We start from the raw sequence: 22738 nt of genomic DNA on the forward strand, positions 1-22738 counted from the left end.
CTACTAGTGAAGGAACTGAGTAGGCCTAAGCACCTTACATTCCACCCAGACATGTCTATATTTTGGTGTTGGGCATAGTGATCTTTGCCTGTTATTTATGTATCTCACAAAGGGGTTGTGAGGCTTAGTTAGTGGATGCTTTTGAAATCCTTCAAGATCCTTGGATGAAACGCACTGCAGAAGAGCTCAGTATTATCATCCGATTGATTTATTGCAGGTAATGTTTGGATATGCGTAAAGTTTTTCACAATATTAATGAAATTAAAATAGAAATATTCAGTGCACTAGGTAGTTTCTGTTTAATAAAGCAGGGAGTAACCACAATTGTATTACGTAACTCAGTTTTAATGCTTAGAAATATAGGCCAATTTCACTCAAGTTGGTAGTAGAAAACCCTGTAGGGGTGCTTTCCAAAGCAGGGTTGGTACTGTTACTGCTTCCTGGATGTAGCTTTAAGATATAGCCAGAGCTCCATGCTTAGGGACCTGAATATGGATTTTGGAGCCTTAACCAGTTTATAAAAATTCTGATTTTTAAAAGTGCTAAGCACCCAGCAGCTCCCGCTGACTTCAAAAGGAGCTGCTGTGTGCTCAGCACTTTTGAAAATTGGGCTCACCTATATTTAAAGGGCCTATTAGGATTTTAGGAACCTAACTATAGGTACCCGTTTTTGAATATTTTGACTTTGGTTTGAATCTGGGCTATTAAATGTATGATACAAACTGGGTCTTGAGTACTTGATGAATCTGAACCCACTAGTAGAGCATGTAATCAAGAGTCTTATTTTGTAAATCGGCAGTTTTTAAACTGTTAGGTTTTGGAAGTAATAGAGAGAGGTTGAAAAGAGGGTATGATTCAATGTTTGAAAAAAGAAAAGGAGGACTTGTGGCATCTTAGAGACTAACAAATTTATTTGAGCATAAGCTTCCGTGAGCTACAGCTCACTTCATCGGATGCATGCAGTGGAATATACACAGGGAACATGAAACAATGGGTGTTACCATACAACCTTTCAATGTTTAAGTTGCTCTTATAATATTCTCACTCCAGCTATGTAAATAACTATCGTTTTATGTGCTAACGTAAAAAGGATGCAGTAATATTTAGAGTTGCTTTAAATTTATAAGTAACCGGACTGAAAAGAATTGCTGTGACTCATTAGTTACTGCGGTGGCTGACTAATACATCTTAAAATTCATGATTTTGGGGTAGGTTAATAAATTTTTATAGTCATTAGTCAATAGCTAACAAGTTAGCATTTCAATTGAAAGATTTCTTTAGAAACTTTCACTCCAGAACGTTAAAATCTAACAGCCTACATTCATTTTCCCTTCACATTTTTTTTCTTGAAGTTCCTTATAAACTCTTTATTGCCCGATCTACTCTATGTACACTCCTAGATTGCCATTTAAGGCCATATTTTCAAAGGGGAATGTACAATTATGTTTGCAAAAAGATCTGTTTGCACCAACAGATCTATTATTTGCACATATTAATTCAGATTGCCTAATCCCTCAGACATGCAGGTATTTATGTGTAGTTACCCAACTTTTCTGCCCAAATGACAAAGGCACCAGGGTGAATTTTTGTGGTTTCGAGCTCTGCCTCTATTTCTGGAAAAACTTGGTCTTGCATGTACCAAACCAAAAAGTTCATATATACAATGCCTTTTTATTTTTGTTATGCTTAGGACAAGTTTACAACACTGACAGGTAAAACAATTCCAGACATATGACTTAGCACCATAAAATTGTCAACACAGTGTATTGTATAAAGTATACTACAGTATAAAGGCAACTTTATTAAATTTTTAACATTAGCAGACCTCCACTCAAGCAATTTCCCATACAGTCACCTAGTGGCCTATAATCCTTGTTACTATCTTTGCTCATCCTTGAAGACTTGGGGGAAGTTCAGTGCCCAGCCCCCATTGAGGAGCAGTTGCTAAGTTACAAATTACGAATTAGTCCTCTTCTCACTAGAAAATCAGACTTGCTTCTGTATACTCAGAGACATGAGACATTAGGCCAAGACTTCTACTGCAAGAACTTCTGCTCTGCCCTGAGGATGCAACAAATACATCTCTATCAATGATTATCCACTGGGCTACAAACTGAAAGTGCTGCAATATCACTGTTCACACTGCTGCCTTCATCCTGTATGAAAGTCTCTGTTGATGTGAGGAGAGTAACTTTCATCCAGCCTTCTCACCCTCACAACATGCTCAAGAGGAAGGCAACCCTCCCCCCAAAAAAAACGTTGGTGTTAAAGTCAGTGAGCAACTGGAGGAAAATTCCTTCCCAGACCTTAAAATTGCAATATCCGGTGTAGAACTTCTAGGCTACTTTAAGCAGAATCTGGATGAGCCATCTTTTGGCTCTGAAGCATGCTGTCTGTACTGCCATTGTAGTTATGAATGCTCTTGTGGCTAACTCGCAGTATTGACAGCTCTGTAGTAGACAGAGAAAAGCACTAAACTCCAAACATCCCTGTTACAATCAGCTTGTTCCTAAAGATGTATTTTTGTTTGTTCTGTCATCAGTTCCACTATACAGTATCTAATTTATCCTGAGCTGAAACTGTTCAGGCTTCAAGAAATTTGAAAATGTGCCTTTTTACTATCAAATAGTAATGTAGTCTATTAAACTAACAAAGAATGACCCTAAGAACATGATGTTAGTTTATATGCCATTGCCAAGGGGAGCTGATAAGATCCCAGCAGTAGAGCAGAACATTTACTACTATATACAATTCTTCATTTTCATTATTCAGTGCAGAACAGAAAACTGGGAAATTAGAGTGCTAGCAGAGGAAAAAAGACAGTACTTCAACCTAAATATTTAAATGTATCTGATTTCAGAAGGCTCCTCTCTTGTCCATGTGGAGACTGTGCCTGGCATTTTGAAGGGATGGGATGTAGTGGAGGCTTAGGGAAACAAACAAACAAATAAAAAAGTCAAATTTTTCATTAAGCACCCAGAGTTCTGACTCTGACCCTTCTGCATGCATTTGTCTAGCCACTGAGTCATTGAGCACATAGTATTGTGTAACTTTCATTTCTTTAGAGGCTTGTTATATTAGAAAAATTGTTCCAAAGAAAGCAACAATTATGACATAAGCACATCTGGCTCTTGCAAATTATTCTTTATTAAGCTTTCATTTAATTACATGTGCTGAAAGGTCTGCTTTTGATTACTGTAATTTTTTTTATTTGTCCATCTGAATGATAGTAATGTTGGAAATTACACACAAACCACCTGTTTTTTTTTTCACTAATAAGGCAAAGTTTATACAGATTTATGTGTGGAAGAGGGATTAGGATCCTCCCCTGTTTATGGTAGAAGGATTATTGCTACTGCTAATTCAAGGTGAGGGATTAAAGGTGGCCATTAGAAGGAAACTAAAACCTGTTTGTTTTTGGTTCAGTAAACACTTCATAATGCTAGGAATATTTGACTTTAATGCACATCTTTTTCACTTAAACTTCTGAAAAATGGAGGAAGTTGTGTGTAAATTCTATGATAATATTTAAGGGTGTATTTGTGTCCTCATCTTTATGAGCAGGGATTTACACCACTACTTCTCATTGGTGTTAATGGGAGTTAGACTGCATCAGGGTGGAAATATATAACCTATTGCCTACTTTGCCATTAAACAATATCAAGAGAAAACATGGCAGTGCTTTTCAGTAGCACACTAATCCCAACTTCAATTCCCAATACAATTCTGCTGTTGATGGAGAGTTGCTATGCAGCTATGTAAAGACCTGTTTCATATTTTTCATGGGGATTGTTTTTTGTTTTTGTAAACAGGCTTACAACATTGGGATGATTGTTTACCAGCCTGGGCACAATATTTATCCGTCTGCCCTTTACATGATAATTGTTGACAATGGATTAATATATTAATACATATTATCTGTCTGTCTAATAAAAATAGTTACTTTCCCTGGGTGAGAATTTTGCAAATCTATTAATTTTTTTAAAGTATCAAGCAGGAAAACCTCAAACAAGAAAGTGCTGAAAAAAGGGAAGCAGCAGCAAGGCGATAGAATGATGTACATTTATCGCATCTCTGTCTTAGGACAGTTGCAGTTGCAGTTGCATTCTATACTTGTTTCTTGTCTTGCAGCAACTCTATGCAGCTCAGCTGGCCAGCATGCAGGTTTCTCCTGGAGCCAAGATGCCTTCTACTCCCCAGGCACCAAACACGACAGGCGCACTCTCACCTACTGGGATGAAAAACGAAAAGCGAGGGACCAGCCCTATAACTCAAGTGAAGGTATTTTTCGATGGAAATTTTTTTTAGCATTTGAAAGAGGTGGTGCGATTAGCAGTGCAACACCGTCCACATATTTATTTTAACAGTAGGAAGTCCAACCATATGAAAGCTCATTCCCAAATGAAATATTCCTCTTCAGTGGTATGCTGTCAGCATGGAGAATGGAAGAGCAGGTGTTCACTCCTTGGAAACAAGAATATCAGGCATTCCCCTTCATCTCTATATCCAGTACTGAAAATTCATCCCTCAAATTCAGTATCTTCAGGAATGAGTTTTTAATTTGATAATGTGTATAAATAGTATCTATTTTATTACGTGATTTCAAATAAGGCACGAAATGCAACCTATGCCTCAGAAAGCTGGTGCTAACTTACTTCGTGAGGGCCATAGGGACCGTAGCCCTTCTAATTATTTCACAACTCCCAGGCTGCGCCTTTTACACAACTTTGGAAAAAGCCTCCACATAAAAATAAAAATGTAAATCAGGGCTCCAGGGAGAAAAACTGTGTCACTGCAGATTGATTTGCCTCTTGTTGATTTCACACAGCTGCTGACGACGAGGCTGCTCCTTGTCGGTTTTGCGCCATTGCTGAATGCTTGTGCCTGCTTATTCTCAGTTGCTTGGAACGAGGCAGCTACAACGTGGCACTTGGCAGCAGCTTGAAATGAACATGATGCACCCCTCCAACTTTGTGCTGCAGCTGGTACCTGTGGGTGGTACCGGGTTGCCTTTATTGCTGTGTTTTGCTGTGGTTGTATTGGATTTCACGATGCCAAACAGGTTGAGAAACAAATTGCTTCAAACTACAAAACTCTTAGTTTGTGGGAAAATGTTTGGACATGCTATTGATTTGATTAGCTAGCACGACAAATATAAAGACATTAAACTGAACTATGGAGGACACAAACTGGTTTTCCACAGGAAAAAAAAAACATTCCTTGAGAATAACAAAAAATCCTATAGACCCACAATCATGTCTCAAATCATGCTGGGAAGATTCTACTCTTTTGGGGTGAGAATTTTATTTTATTTTATTTTATTTTATCTTTTTGACAGGTGAGTAAAAATATTGTTTTTTTCATTATCATCAATCATCATGGTAAAGTGTGGGTGAGTAGATATTTTTGCCTGAGCTGATAAATTTCCACTACACTTTTGTGCTATGTTGAGAGTACTAATAAATAAAAACTATTCCATTATGGACAGATCCAGCATTTGTTTAGCAAAGCGTCCACTTTACTTAACTGTGGATACATATTAGTCTAATATTTCACCTCTCAGAATCCAGTGCTGTTCTTCAGAGCCGTTAATGAGATTTACCACATACGTTGAGTTTCTAGAGGTCGATGCAGAAGGAGCCAAAAGTAGAGGCAAAATGTTTAAGCAAAGTTGCTATAGTATAGTGATACCAAACACCAGTGATTTAGAGGATTGAGTACATGCTATTGAGTACATTAATGTGAAAACGTAATTTTGTAAGTGAATGAGCCAAATGGATCTACACCAAACCAAACCGTTACTGGATGAGCAAAATTTTCCCTGGTTAAATGTAAACACATATCTGCTTGAACTAAAGCCAATACCATTCCAGTTTCGTTGGCCAGCTGAGTTCGATTACTGACTTGACCACAGGCAAATTCTTGGGGGTTTCCCTACACAGTTTTACTTGAATGGACTGCAAGTATATGTTAATAAAAATCTTTTTATACTTATTTTATTAAGCACACTATTGTATTGAAAATATTAGAGGTTAATTCCAAGGTTTTCATGTAGAGAAGTATGACGGGGTTATCATAAAAGAAAAATTAATGAATAATTTAAAGCCACTCCAATAAAGTAGTGCTCGAGTGCTCTCTTTGAGAATTCTGTTACCCAGACAGTGAACAGCAGTTTTAGCTGTCATGCATTTCTTAATAAACCGTACATTCCTTCTTTGTGTTTAGCCATCGGTTGGTACAACATACATGCACTGGTATTTAATAGGGCTAATAGAATTATTTTATAGGAGTCAAAGTTTTCAAAAAATAATGTTGGGATTTCACATCAGTGTCCAGAAAGCTTTCCCACCTTACAGCTATTTCAAATCAATGATGAAGTCTGATATGGAGGAACAAACAAAAAGATTCTGGAGGTGTGCAAAAGCAATGAATTTTCATTTGTCACAGGATCGTTACTACTGGTCACAAAGTTATTTGACCATTGAGCATGTTAGCATAAGCTTTTGTGTGCGTACGGTCATAATCCTTCAACCAGCAAGCAGCTTAACCCAGGATGAGCCCTGGGTCCACATGGAACCCTGTTGAAGTCACCAGGGCTCTGCAGGGTTACACAGCTTGCTGTATCATGGCCACAAAGCACATGAACGTGCAGTTGGGTCTGCTCAGGCAGCCCCCTGCGTTCCTGCAGAGCTCCATTGGTTTCAGTTGGGCTCTCCACGGGTACATGTGTCTGCCTGCATTGCAAAGTCAGGGACTGTGTTTGCAATTAGCAACTAATTTAGGGGAGAAAATATATCCTGCAATTTTACAGAAATAATATTAACTTTGGAGATGTGAAGGTACTATAAATCAGCACCTATTTGTTATGCTGGCATATTGAATGTGTTATATATGAGTAGATGTACTTTGCTGAATCACTACTTGCTAGTAAGGAGAATGGGAAAAATGAGATAAAACAGTGTATCATTGTATTCTGTCATAGATTTCTAAACTTCATAGTATTCAGTGCTGTCTTCTAAAATATAGACTATGTATCCTTACATCCAGCATATTTTAGCTTTGTGTGTATTTTAAATGAGAGAGCTCTTCATTTGGCTCTTTCATTTTAATTACAGAAAATCAGTATTCTGTTTTTAGAATGCTCTGACTTGCTGGCTGCTAAGCAAGGGGGACATGCCCTAAGAACGGGGAGAAGATGGCCATGTGAATGGTGGATCTTGATCAAAGAAATGACTTACTTAGATTCTCCCTCTTCCCAAAGTTAGACATTTGTTAAAATTGGACTCATTCTCTCATATCACTGACACAAAATGTATGTCAAAGAGTATGAATGTCTTCCACAGTTATCTGGCTACAGAGCTATCTATGTCTATACCAAATTTACACATTTAGGCATTTTCTCCATCTTCATGTTGCTTGCATACTGCAAATTAAAGATACAGACACAATAGTGTTCAAACTTGGTAGAAATTATTACAAAATGACCACTGTGTTGCGTTTCATGTTTCACTATGTTGTGTTTCATGTACATGAAATGTAATATTTAATTCTACATAAAATATGGCAAAATTACATGTGACAGTGGAATAATAAAATATTTAAAATGAAATTGTAGAAAATGTTATATATTTTAAGTTCTGAATACTGTGCATAGATGATTGCAGTGCATTTACATTCTCTGCAAAACTTCCTTTTTAATGATAGGAAGAGAGCGTAGATTAATATCCCGTGCAGAGTGTGCACCCAAAAAAGATATGTGAAAGGTGTGCAGAAATGGCAGCGTTATCCGTGTATGGGTCAAAAATGTAAAAGTGGGCTCTAAATATTTCCCTTGATCAGTGATATTTGTTTAATTTCTAATATATGAAAAAATTAACAACATAGCTTATTTATAGTCCCAGGAACTTTTCAAACAGAACCAGCACAAAAGCCTTACTGAGCTGCTGGAAATTTTAAATAATTCTTTGTAAATGCCCTGGGTTAATTTAGATCTCTGAAAACACATTAGGAAATTAAGCTGTAATGTGAGCTAATTCAAATTTTAATTTGGCAAAAAGAATGATCCAGCCACACAGTTAATGTAAATAGAAGCATAACACAGAGAAATTAATGAGGTTTCCTTTCGTTGAATCTTCAAGGAGGCAGATAATTAGCTTCTTTTGTTATTATTGCAGGAGAATGTGGCATTGTCTCGGAGGTGTAAAATGACTGTGTCTTACTAAGTGATAATGTGTTTCATTTGTCTTTTTCTAATAATTATTTACATTAAACTCTTGTAGGATGAAGTAGCGCAGCCACTGAATCTCTCAGCCCGACCCAAAACTGCTGAACCTGTCAAATCCCCGACGTCACCGACGCAGAGCCTCTTCCCAGCTAGTAAAACCAGTCCAGTGAATGTGCCAAATAAAAGTGGCATCCCGAGCCCTATTGGAGGGACATTGGGAAGAGGATCCTCTTTAGGTAAACCCACAAGTGGAAGGGAAATAACTGGTGATTTCAAAAAGGGAAATCTTTTCCCAAGAGGTGCGGTTTCTGAGTGAGATTCTCACCTTGAGAATGATGAGTGCTTTTAAAAGGAGGAACACAATTAAATAGACACTTGAGGCTATATTTTCTGGTTAAAACAAGGAAAACATTAGCAAGGAAAGTTGTTTAATCACTCTTATTGCTAAGGATTTTCACTCCATGCAGTAGTCATATATAATAAATCCCTACAGGAATACAGCTCGTAAGCATACTGTACAAGAAGGATATGTAATTATAGAAATTTTGTGTGAATGATGAAGATTTCCCCCCCTCCCAAACTTAATTGTGTGTATAGGTACAAGGCTCAATTTTCAAATGTGGCTTCTGGATTGGGCAACAAATGAGCATATGAAAGAATACAAGAGCCAGTTTGAGTGCCTTACTTGGATTTTAAAACGTGGTGGCCCATACATGAGCTTAATCCAATGGGATTACTCAGGTGTTTTAAATTAAGCATGTTCTTAAAGTGCTTTGCAGGATTAGGGCCAGAGTGCTGAGCATCTTCAAGGATCGGACCCATGTATATTTAAAGTAAACTGTTCTAGAAGCTCAGGCAAGTAGATAGCTTGACTTGCTTTTCCTTGCCTGAATATGCCTGTTAGTCTTACTCAGAATACAGAGTAACAGCCGTGTTAGTCTGTATTCGTAAAAAGAAAAGGAGTACTTGTGGCACCTTAGAGACTAACCAGTTTATTTGAGCATGAGCTTTCATGAGCTACAGCTCACTTCATCGGATCCGATGAAGTGAGCTGTAGCTCACGAAAGCTCATGCTCAAATAAACTGGTTAGTCTCTAAGGTGCCACAAGTACTCCTTTTCTTTTTACTCAGAATAGTGTTCCTAAAGAAATATAATCTTCCATCATTTAAAGTTTCAGCATCCCATGAACCAGTGGTGTCCTAGATATGCAGTATCCTTGCACCAAGATCTTAATCTGAATATGCTGACATTTTTTTTGATGGTAGAAAGATAGGAGGGTTTCTGTTCACACAGTTCAAATCTCTTTATTATTCGTTGCTCACAAATGTTCATATTTCCAGGTTTTGTACATTCAAATGTTTGTGGATAGGGAATTTTTGACCCATATGCAAGATTCACAAATGAAAAATTTTGTTTTCGGTGAAAGTAGTTTATAAAGGTTAGATCATCCAGTCAAGGAACAGAATTCTCATAAGTTAACTGTGGACTGAATATTTACAACAAACTGGTTGTTCACAATCCATACCTCAGATATACTTGTAAAATACACTTGTAAAATATAAACAAATTTGTAAAAGTTATGATGTGTTCCAGACAACTTCACAATCCCATGGGGAATGTTTCCTGAAATATAGTTTCTGCAGCTTCCTAGATGTCATTTGGTCTTTCTGTCGTGTTATTTCTAAGTGGCCCTACTATTGTTGTATCTAACCCTATAGAACAGCAGGTAAGTTTGAAGCCAGACAACTAATGGCATTTTTAGAGAACAAAAGTGGCAGAGGATGAGGATATTTTCAATTAAAAGTTAAACTACAAAAACGTTGTATGCTTTCTTCCCCAGTCTAAAAGTAGAAGCGGGGCTATGATGATATGTGGTAAAATGTTCAGTTTCTCTCAGCAGACTTAGGAGCCTGTGTCCCATTTTCAAAATTACTTGGGGCCATTTTTTTTTTAAAACCAATGGGACTTTGGCACCTGTGGGTATGTGTAAACTGGGGGGAAAAAAACCCAAAACCTTGTGACAGCTAGTCTCAGAGCTCACGTCTACTGTCTCAGGCTTGTGGGGCGTACTACGGTGCTAAACATGGCTGCATACACATTCCAGCTTGGACTGGAGCTCAGGGTCTGAAGCACACCCCACTCCCTGGATTCAAAGTCCAAACTCCAGTCTGAGCCAGAACATCTATATGACTATTTTTAGTGCCTTAGTGGGAGTCTCACAAGCCCAAGTGTGTAGACCTGGGCACTGAGATTTGCTGCCGCAGGTTGGTTGGTTGGTTTGTTTTTGCAGGGTAGACATACTGCAAGTGACTTAAGGAGCTTTTGAAAATTTTACTCGGGGAACATAGATTGTGTTCTATTGTGACACTATTTTAGGGAGGAGCGCCTCAGTTATGCTAAAAACCAGTATGGTGTAATCCCTAAACCTTTGTGTAGGCTACAGTGTTAAATCAATTATTCCTTACTCAAGGTAAAGTCTGAGATGCTAACCCTTTAATTTTTTTAAATCAACGTGCTGTTGGATCAAATCTTGCATTCTTTACTTAGACAAAATTCTCACTGAAGTCAGTGGAATTCTCTTCTGTGGAAGAATTCTAACATTGCCTCATTTATATATTTTATTTTATATATATATATATATATATATATATATATATATATATATATATATATATATATATATATATATAGTGTAATTAAGTTCACAAGCATAGCAAACTTAGAACATTTAAATAAAGGACAGACATTGTTGCTTGTCATGCAGGATTCCCCAAGAATTCCCAGCTGTAGTGTGTGTGTGTGTGTGTGTTTACACACATCTCTGTATTGTGTAATGTACATTCACATGCAGCAACAAGAGGTGGATCAAGTTAAAGCTTCACCACAGCAGCCTAAAACTACCAGTCACTGAATAATTGCTGTCTTTTGGTCTAAAATTAGAAAGCCTTATCCACAGTACTAATTTTTACCTACAATAAAATGCCTTTTACGGAGGAACGATAGTTTGTTTAATGCTTGAAGGTTTTTTTTTTAAATCTCTACTACATGTAACAGAAAGAAAAGAAATATTTTTTCTCTGTTATTCACAGCTTTGAGCTCCTGTTAAGGTGATAACTTGCCTACCACCACACACTAACTGCTGTATGCAATTTCTGGATTTCAAAGCGCTGTACGGGGAGTGACATTTATCCCTTAACAAAGAAACATGTATATTTCAATAGGCAACTGAGCAAGCTTACTTCCTATTTGTTTTTCTCTCTTGTCATTTCAAAGATTTCTCATTTGGGTCAAGGTCCAGCAAAGTATTAAGCACTTGCTTAACTTTAAGCATATGAGTGGTCTCATTGAGGTCAGTGCTTGTTTGCTGGGCTATGTTGTGTACTGAGTAGTCACATTTGTAATGGCACAAAGAAGGTCCACTCTTATATGTAAGTACTGCATGTTAATTCAACCATCTAATGCAGATGTTTTCAGGCAGCCACAGACGATGCCTAATATTTCCAAAAGCACCTCCATTCCAACTATTTTAGGGTCTGCAAATGAAAAAATGTTGAAAACCGCTGGTCTAAAAAAAGATGATCATTACTACTACGACAGAGATTAATCAGGTGCCACTCTGACAGGATGAAAGCTGACTGCATAGCCAAGAATCTAATCTGAATCGTTGTCTTAATTAGGTGTGTTCTGTATTTGTAGATATCCTTTCCAGTCTTAACTCACCTGCCCTATTTGGGGACCAGGATACAGTCATGAAAGCCATACAGGAGGCTCGAAAGATGAGAGAGCAGATCCAGAGGGAGCAGCAGCAGCAGCCGCCGCCTCATGGTGTTGATGTAAAACTGCCCTCCATGAATACCATGGGTCTAAACAACTGCAGGAATGAAAAGGTATGCATAAATATTACTGAAGCAGATGCATATGCAACATTTCCTGTGTATATTCTTAATCTGACATCAAAATGTGAGAATCTATGAATCTGTACTTAGCAAATTAACTGGTTAGAATAACAAATTAACTGGTTGGAATTAAGGTTGTGAATGGCCATTAGATTGAGTTGTGCTTTGAAGATGATAGTGTTGGTTAAAATGACTGTGTTAAAGAGGGTTTTAGTGTGTTCGTGTTGTTGAGTATTGTGATGGTATAACGTATACAAATGTGCTTATAGTTTACAAGTAGAAACCAGGAGGATGCAGTACAAAAGGATGGACAAAGGGAAAGCATTGCATTGAGTACGACAGCATTTAGTCAGGCATGAGGCTTCACAAGCAATGAGGCTTCACAAGATCTGCAGAAGGGTCTGGAGGGATGCCCCAATCCTATTCAGTTTAGGAGGTGCACAAAAGAAGAGTTCTCCATAATTTAGGAAAACTTCAGGAGGACAACCCCTCTCTATGGACTTGCAAGGTCTCAGAGATCTGCTCCAGGAGCGGGTCGCTCTTATATAGCTGAACTGGCGAATCACTGAATCATGTAATTGGCTGAGCTGTAGGGCAGCCCTTTTGATGAAGAATGCTTTCTCAGTTGTCTTCCCAAGAGTGACTTATCCTGCAAAAATAATCACATAAACTATTTCCCACCAAAAGTAATTGACACAAAATCGGTTGTATGCCACTATGTTAGCTGTAAATTTCATTTAACAAGAAATGGGAAAATATTCCGGAGGAAACATTGTGGCATAAACAGAAACAGTTATGACTCAATTATTAATTTACACACAATTAACATATTAATACATTTAAAAAGCAGCCCGTGTTTTATATTTTGGAATTTCTTTGCTGGAAAACTCAAATTTTTTTTTTAGAAAGGTAGGTTTTAATGGTTCTAACTCATAAATGAAATACAAAATTTACCTGGAAATTCTCAAAATACTCATACAATATTCAGAGGGTCAGTGCTGTGTGTTTGAGTTATATTAAACTGTTCATATCTAAAAAAGAGATTTAATCCCTTTTTAAGTGTAAATCTCAACACAACAGTAACTATATATAAAGCCTCCATAATATTTTGCTTATATGATGATCTTATCTAAACACACAAGAGATCCATCAGTGAGCCAGGAGACGGCAGCAGAAAGGGAGTGAAACATTGTAAACAGCACTGTTGAAGACAAGATGTCTTTTAATCTATTTTAAATTTAAAATTTATTTAAAATCTAAATAATTTTATATTTTAACTTAATAAGATCTCTACATTACCCAAAACAGCAAGGGAAAGGGTCAGTGCCTGCTAAAGGGATTTCTTTAGCGTCTTTCCCCATAGGATAAGTTCAGAGCCTAATAAATATTTATTTCTATTAGGTTTGGTTTAAATGACAGCATTTTAAAATTCATTTAATACAGATTAATGTTATGAAAGAAATCTGTAACAGGGAAATTAAATGACTGATAATTAAATAACTGATCCAGCAGTCCTTATTCAGGCAAAATTCTAATTAAAGTCAATTGGAATCCTAATTGAGTCCAAACTGTAAGATTGGACAAAAAAAAGTCACACCTGCTATGCTTTTTTTTTTATTGAAATGTACTTTACAAATTAATCCCATAAGTGTCATTGGATCAATATTTGAAAATATTTAAAACACAAAAAGGAAGGGTAAAGTGATTCTTAATTTTTTTTTCTACTTTGTAAAATGAGTGTAAATAAAAGGCACCTACTTGCTCTACTAAATCTGCTCCTGGGGTGATTTCAGGACCTTACCAGCTTCCTGTATTAACTAAAATAACTTTTATTTCCTCTTACATCTCTTAGCAGAGCCAATAAAACTTCGGGAGAATGAGCTGGAATCTCTTCCTTCATGTGTATTGTCATCACCATTGTTAACTAAGTTTAAATCACAGAATCTTTATTGATGATGCATAAGTTGAATGAACCCAGGTTGAGTTTGCATGGCTGCCCATTAGAAAAATTATCTCTATGCTTCTAAACTGATCAGAGCAGATGTGGAAGTCACGGAAACCCTGGAACCCACAATGCTGTTTTTACACAGAGACTTTTCAGAGTTAAATGTGCTGTTTAAGGCTCTGACAACAAAATTACAGCAAGGAGATTTATCATGAAAACTCACTGTCATCCTGTTGTTTTTATTTATTATAGCATAAGCCACAGAGTGAAGCAATAAGACCAGACAAAAATTGTACTGGGATATTACTACCACACCTCTGATATGTTGTTAGTCCCTTGGCTTTGTACCACAACCATAAAGTACTGCAGATATTCAAATACAATGGGATAGAAATTGGTCTTTAAAATTATGGTATCTCTCCACTGTTCACGCCCCCAAAATAATGAAAAAAATTGCATTTTTAAGAGTAGTAAATCTTATGGAAGAAGTGTACATACTTTGCATAAAATGTAAAATAGATGTATACATTACATTTAGAACAAAAAACATATTTTTGTTCAAATATCATTTCAGAAAACTATGTTTTTCCACTCTGGATATTTATAAGCACTCCCTTTTCATTATTTCTGTTTGGATGAGAATTTCCTTTTACTTAATCTTTTATGTTAAAAACTATTCTTTACCTGTGGCACAGAGTGAAGATTTTTCATGATCCCAGCAGGCCCTTGAAATCATAGCTACTTTTTTGGATTTGCTTCTCCTAAAAGGATCAGGTCCTTATGTTCATCTTTTAGAGCCACATTTTTAAAAATAGCCTCCAGATAATTAGATGTTGCTCATGTGAATGAATAACAAGAGTCTAACCTCAGAAAAAGATGACAAGCTAATTGCCTGCACCTTGGACTTAAAAAAAGTGATTGAGTTTTGGTCAGTTACTGGTCCTTGAGTTCAGAGAACTGGTAACAGTTTGTTGTGTAAATGATTATGCTTACAACATTATGCACACAACCTCAAAGCCTGGATTGATGCCTTTTTGAAAATGTCATTTTAAGGCCCCAAATGCTTTTGTATTGGTTATAAACATATATTTGAAAATTGCCCCATTCCCATTTAAAAAACCCAGAAAGCTTTAGAGTGCTCACAGGGTCTTGGTCATTAGAAAGAGCAAAATAATTTGATGACAGTGAGCTGGAATGTTGCATTTTTATGATTCTCCTGAGAGTTGTGGGTAAGCTACAATTTTAAATTGACACCATTCTATGTGCATAGAGATTTATAGAGCTTAAAGCGTAAACTGGTTATTAGCAAACTTCTCGACCTTACCTGCTGCTGTTCAACTGTAGGACAACATCATGAAAGGAAGAGAGAACAGCATTAGTGCTTTTATGGGAGAAGTGGAAGGGGAGCTGACCCAGTTCAGAAAACTGCTGGGAAAGTGGAGGGATCCAGAAGAGTTCAGAAATGGCCTCACAAAGCATCTTTTGTGTGGGTGGACTAACAGCAGAAGTGATACAGAGGTTGGCTCTGTTTGGGGGGAATAGCTCTTTTCCAGGCAAGACATGTTCATCTTTAAAAGAAATTTGTAAATTAAGGTACTTTAACAAAACGTGCATTATTGGAATTAGTCCTATTTAGTTTAGTATTTAAACCCAGGATAATTGACTAAATGTTGACTAATGGTTCGATCTGACAATATTCTAAATGACCCCAAAAGATGCTGTATTGTCTATTTTGTTTATATTTAAAAGGCCAAATTCAAGTTTGGCCAGTATACAAGCAGAAGCATGAGTTATCTGCACTGGATAGAGGTATATGGATGCAGGTCGCAGAACATACATGGTAAATATTACACATTATATCTTCTGCACCCTGTCACAGGAAGCTATCTTCTACATCCTTACAGAAAACCTAAGAAGTGACCTCATCAAGCCTTTAGAGGAACCAGAATCTTGCATAATACATCTATACCGTATGCCCCCCTCCCCACCACTTGTAGGCATAAGCATATGTGCAGTTGGAAACCAAAATTAGGCCCAAAAATGTATGACATGATTTGCTCACTCCTTTCATGAACTTCAATAGGAGCTGCAGAGTCTCAGCCCCTCTGAAAAGCAGTCCATAAATCCTTAGACAACTGTGGAGACCTATAAATGTTTTTTATGTTACCCCTATTTCAAATGAAAAAAAGATTAAACCCACTTCATTTATCCTAATGTAGACATAATGGCTTGTATGCAAAATATGGTCTGGACTTGTTTAAAATATGCATTATTTACCCTTGGAGTTGTTTACAGTCTATTGGTCAAAACCATATTTAGGCACTTGGATTTGACTTGATAAGCCATAACGGCCCCTTTGGAAGTGTTACGGTCTGCTGTAATGCAGAGTATTTAGGGACTGTTAAATATATGGATTATTGACACAATAGAGTGTAACAGCTCCTCTGGAGTTGTTACGCTCCATCATTTACATGTGGCCACTGCCCATGTGCACAAAGTTTGCCTGATAGAAACACTTCAGGAAGGTTGTGTAGAAAAACGTTACCATTCACACACAGTTACTCTTTTTCCTAAATGAGAAAAACTCCATCACCTTATTATTTTCTCTAAATACCAAGAGCCCTGAAAATCCACGGCTATCTGCTTTATATATCTGCAGACCATTTTTGCAGATTGATACGGATCCAAATTTTATATTTAAAGCCTTGCAAATCTGCAGATATCTGCGGATCAGTTTTGCTGATTGGATGCGGTTACAAATTTTGTATCCGAGCAGGCCTCTATAAATAACCAAAGTACAACACCATATTATCAATTAATTCTTTGATTAATTTTGTTATTATAGCCATAATAAATGTAATGGCATAGTGAGTTCATACATCTTTTCTGTTCAAGCACTATGTGGTTCAAAGGCCAGCACCAAGCCTTCTCTGCTCCCAGTTATTCTCTGAACTCAATGACTAATAATTGACTAGGAGAACTCAGAACAATATTTTTTTTCAGACCAAGCTGCAGGCAATCAGTGTCTCATCTTTTACTAGAATTAGTTATGACTGTCCCTAATTTCCAAACATAAGACATGAAAATAATAGTCTAAGGAAACAGTCATTTTATAGACTTTCATGAACAATCATGAATCATAAACACTTAGTTCAGCTCTGCAGGAATTCACCTATTCTGTTGGGATTTTAACAAAAAACTTCTTAATAAAGTTTTCTCTCCTTTTTTGTGTTAATTTCTGATAGAAGAATCTTTAAAGACTGATATTCATATTTTGGGCCACTGAAGAAGAGGCAGCAAAGGTTATATGCGTGAGCAATTACAGACCTCTCTGCTCCCTCTTGTTAATCTTAACTCCATTAGTACCTCCAAGGTATATACTTTACAACCAGGCTAACAAATCAATAGTAGTATCTAGCACAAATGACCAGTTTTTGATATTTACAGAATGTTTTTTATTGTGGTAGTGCTTAGCGGACCCCATGACGGATCAGAGTCCTATTGTGCCAGGTGGTATACAGGCAGATGCTCCACGGAGTTTGTTGTCTAAGTAGGCTGATAAAAGGTTAAACAAAATTCTTTCTTTGGAACATTTCTGGAAGAGAGAGAAGACACATACTCACGCCATTGTAAAGACTTAGGGAATTTACCATAGCCATAGGGACAGCTGTGTGCTGTGTGTCCTTGAAGGGTGGTGGGATATTACGTCCTTTGGTAATCCTGGTGCTCAGTAGGTAAGGAGCTTATTTCACAAAGAAGCCCAGCAACTGGCAGGAGTCCTACTCCTCTCTATGGGATTTTTGGGCCATAGAAGGCACCACACACATATTGTTTATCATGCTGTATTTTTATCTCAGTTAAATTATTATGGCTGAGGTAGATACCTCTGAATGGTTAAAAATGAAAATCCCAGCAGTCATCTTCACTGTATTGCCACAATGGGACTTGAAATATTTTGTGGATTTGTCCATTTTAATAAGCTGTTTATTACTCCAAATAATATCTGTAAACCAGGATTTTGAAAAGTGAGTGCTTAAAGTCCGGTTTCTAAATCCATATTCAGGCACCTGAATATAAGTGGCCTGGGCACCCAGTGTCTCCAGCTGAAGCTATTGTGTGCTCAGCACTTTTGAAATTCACTCCCCTTTTTTACGTGTATGAATATGCGTTTAGGAGCCTAACTTGAGACGTCCAATGTTAGAAATCTTGGCCCTACTGTAAGTTGTTATAAAATAGTATTTGCAACTGCAGTATTTCCATTTGCAATTTTAAGTGTCAGTGTTTTATCCTGTCTACTTGAAAAAATGTTCATAAATTCACAATATATTTCCTTAGTAATGTAGAAAGCAAAATAGTGACCCAAGGTAAAAATTTTCAGAAGCGCTCGAGTGACTAGATGCTGAAGTCGCACTGAAAATGCTTTTGAACATTTTATCCCTGGGCACTAAAGTCGTATGTGTCCAAGAGGCAGTAATACATTTTTCTGTAAAATACAGTAGATTTGCATCCTTCCCTCATACATTTAAGAAATATCAGATTATCAGCTGATGTAATACTGCCCCCTTTTATTAGGACTGAAAAACATGCTGGACTTTATATACTTAGCATTGCAGCTTGAGGAATTTTATTTTATTTATACAATTGATTGAGAGATTCATTGTTCCATGACAGGCTAAGATTAGTCATGAGACCAGTATTACTCTACAACAATAAGTGAGAGGAGCATTGTGATCACGTTGTTCAGGAGGGTGGGTGCATGTTTCAGACTTAGCTTCCCATGCAACATATTATACCACACAGGTTTCTTGTCATTCTTCTGAGGTGCGCAGGGTACTGGTGAACTGGGATGGTTGCTGTTATGTGCATTATCATGTTCACTTGCAGTGGCTTTCTAAAACAGGCCATTCCTAGGATAACAATAGGCCACAGTGTTTGTTTTTTTTGTTTTTTGTTTTTTAAGGCCTATTCAGGAATTAGATTTGTCTTTGAATTGCTAAATGATTACAATGTTACTCACACATGCAGAAGCGCGATGATGAATTTATTTGATGCAAATAGAACTTTGTCATGCAGAAATTAAAAATGGGGCATCTTGCAGAAAGGCGATCTCAGAGTCTGTAGCAGTCTGTTTTAAAGAGACACATTTCCGTCATGGAAAACAAGTCAGCAAAATTTGACTTTCAGGAAAAATGTGCTTGAATCTACACCAAAAGGAATGGTTATAGGAATTTACATTATAAGAAACACAGTCTGTGTTTAGGGAAAGATTTTACTTCACCTCTGTGTGTGTATCCAGTGTGGGAGGTAGTGCAAGGTGTGGATATATACACAGGGACATTCAGAGTTCTGGCACTCACGGTTTATAATGGTTGTGTAAGGCCATTCCTGTTGCTGACATTAGCCTCTCCAAAGGAGGAGGAGTGTTGTGGGAGCACAGTTTCACCCTCTTTGCTTTGGCCAGCAGCGCCACAGTGGATGGGTGCAGAGGGTGGTAGCTACTGAACTCTAATCAAGGGTGGCTCCAAAAAAGCATATCAAAATCAGGAAAGGCAATGCTAAAGCTGCATGTGAAACCTTAAGTTTGCCCCTAAGTGCATGTTGTTGTGACACAGTCTTTCATTGTTTATATGCTTAACTAATACAATATATACTTAACATTCATTTTCCCCCCTAAACCTCAGATACATTTGTGTAGCTTCATGTATGCTATTTTGAATATGCCAGACAGGGTACATGAAAATCATTTATATGAAACACAGTAAAATATACTTATACCATTTGAGTATTACAATGTGAAAAAATAGTGAAAATTACATGACACATATATAGATCACCAAAATTTGCAGCTGTTAACTTTGTACTTAAGTACCACAGACTCTGAATTGCACCTATGGAAGGATTTGTTGTGCATCCCTTAGCATCTAAGTTAGCCTTGTGGTTAATTGCCTCATTCCCTGAATTGGTCTTTAGAAAGTTGGTGGTGTGCATTTGTGCTCAGATCAATTAGATTTGTAGTTCACTGCCTAATTCCCAAAATTACACCTAAGGAAGATTAGTTTAAAAGAAAATATATAGTACTTGGCTGTTGGCTCAATTATTAAATACGTATACCTTAGAGGGAAGAGAATGTAACTTATGGAAAGTCTAGGTCAGCAAAGATATGTCAAACCATTATAACAGTGAAAATAGTATATGTATGTAAGACAAGAATGCACAGTGCACAGAACCTGCATGATATAATACTGTATTATATAAGAAACAGTATATGAACCTGTACAGTATTAACCTTAGGTAAAATTGTCAAGTTTTTAGCAGCTACCAGTTTGCACAAATCAACATTCAAATATAAATTATTATATTCAGAAATGAAGCAAACTTGCTTTTTTGCCTTTAATTGCCAGTTTTTGCATTTGAATATAGTACTTGAAATTGTTTCCCCATTATGGTATGTCGGGATGATGGCAGAACATAACCAAGAAGTTATTTTTATTTCCGATGCCAGACCTACTTGAAGGGCTGCCAGGTTTAAGACCTCATTCATAATAGTTTAAGAGGGTTTTTTGCCCCTTTATGATATCTGTTTTCCAGCACAAGTACAATGCAGAATCTACTCACATGGGGTATTTCCTTTGGAAAGGATAAAAAGCATTCTTCTATGTATACCATGGCTCTTAAATCTGGGAGTAGAAACAAATCCAAAAGGTCAGAGTTTGATGAAAGTGAATATTGAAAAATCTGCATATTTAGTTAAATCAGCATGGGCGGTTTTTCCCCAAGGAAGGTGTGGTACATTGTTCAGCCATTGTGGCGAGTGCCATTGCCTCGATCATAATAATATAATCATCATATATTCTCACATGCAGCCTGTTTACAAAGCTGTTCAAGAGAGTTTCCAGACATATATCCAAACCTACTCCAGGTTTTGTTTTGCTTATCCACATTTTATAAGGTAAAACTTTTCCCTCTCTCACTAGCTCATCTAAGAGCTTTAGAATACATACACACATTCTTTCACATTTATGTCCAACCACAGACATCCACCGGTAAGCAATTCATACTACCATTCATCTCCATGCCCTCCCCATACATTCCTTTAGGTAAACACACTGGGCCAAATTTCTTCCTAGAGTAATTCCATTGACTGCAGTGACTGATTAAGTACAACAGGGATGAGTTTGGATTACCCCGTCTGATACCTAACTACTTCCTAAACTCAAGATTCCTCTAAATTCTCAAGGTGTATTCATAGCGAGATTAATTGAAATCACATTCTCCATTGTTGTAGTTTGCTTACTCCACTGCCTATTTCTGGGCAGAATCCCAGGTCTATGCTATTTTAGACATTTTGGTTTAAATAAAGAAATAAATTTCAGCAGGTTAAATTGTCACTTCCTGCATGTTGTGAAAAGAATTAGGTGACCAGTTACACAATACGAACAATATGACTAGTCAAAGAAAGTGAATAACTCATGAAAAACCCATAGGATGGAATGTTTCCCTTGAGTGTTTGAACAAATATAAGTTACCAGTACATTTGTAATAATCAAAGTCTGTTTACTAGTAGTTTGCAAACATATAAAGGAGCAAGTTTGTTGGAAAAATAGTTAGTCTATCTCTAGTCATATGATATTAACTCCATAAACAAGCCTATCACAATGGAAATGTATCAGGAAGATAAATAATCTTCAACATCAGATTATTTATGTTAAAACCATTTTCAAACATAGTCTGTTTCTGTAGCACTATTTAAAACCTAAAGAATGTCAAACCTGAAATTGCCCAGCCTACATCCTGAAAATCTACAGACAACCAGAATTTTATTGTGAGGCCCGTGTTGCAAATGCTTCTAGAAGAAAGACTGGCAAAACATTTCAGATTCCTGATCTTCAGTTGCTGATCTTCATTGACTGAGGGGGGAGTATTGAGATGGTGATTTGGAAAGCTCTCTTCTTCCTTCCCCCTCCCACAATCCCAAAGTGATTTAATAAACAGCAGTGAAGGGGAGTGGACACTTGTGTCTAAGATTAAGCCTGTATTGACCATGAGACTGCATTTTTTTTCGACGTCACTTCCCAGAGGACCTCTTGAGCTGGATAGGAACCCTATCGCTCATTTGCATCATCACAACAACCTCCCTGAGGCGGCCACTATTACCCACATCCTACTTTTCTTTTTTTTATAAATTGTTGTTTAGTGCAGCAGACATTTATATGCTTATTCCCTTTTATTTCTAAAGTGCAGGAACACTGTTTGCTGTATTTCAGATGCCAGTGCGGATAGATGCCATCACTGGAAGGATATGCATTAGAACTGTAGACACAGTGAGTCACTGAGACATCATGTACTGTACAAATTCCTGTTCTGTCAAGAGTTTAGCAGGTTGCCAAAATATATTCAGTTGCCAGCTCCTTGCCAGAATTCTGTTCCTTGCCTGATGCCAATCAGTCTTTTTGGATGTTCATGAATAAGATTAGGCTGGCTTGATACATTCCTCCTCCCAAGGGATTTTCCTTTATCAAGGGATTACCTGCGTGTCATTCTTTGCATACATCCCATGTTTTATTCTTCGGTAGAAGCAACCAGATCACACTACATCATTGCTGCTAAACATCTTATTAATGAAGTACCTGTGAATTCCTCCCGTCCTCTCAAAAAACTCAAAGCTACAAATA

General features: G+C 37.1%; 1 protein-coding gene across 34 annotated transcripts in view; it reads left to right on the forward strand.

The window, feature by feature from the left end:
* Positions 1-22738, forward strand: part of SOX6 (SRY-box transcription factor 6) — a 451795-nt gene that overhangs the window by 366731 nt on the left and 62326 nt on the right. For 30 of the 34 annotated variants that reach the window (XM_043549526.1, XM_037899741.2, XM_037899724.2 and 27 more), the window contains 4 exons: positions 4132-4281; positions 8280-8460; positions 11922-12112; positions 22331-22387. In XM_043549526.1, the coding sequence (XP_043405461.1) occupies positions 4132-4281; positions 8280-8460; positions 11922-12112; positions 22331-22387 (579 nt within the window). The remainder of the gene's footprint in view (positions 1-4131; positions 4282-8279; positions 8461-11921; positions 12113-22330; positions 22388-22738) is intronic. The other 4 variants (XM_043549522.1, XM_037899730.2, XM_037899744.1 and 1 more) reach the window with 1 other exon arrangement.

Source organism: Chelonia mydas, chromosome 6, assembly GCF_015237465.2.
Source record: "Chelonia mydas isolate rCheMyd1 chromosome 6, rCheMyd1.pri.v2, whole genome shotgun sequence".
In the NCBI taxonomy this organism is placed as follows: domain Eukaryota; kingdom Metazoa; phylum Chordata; order Testudines; family Cheloniidae; genus Chelonia; species Chelonia mydas.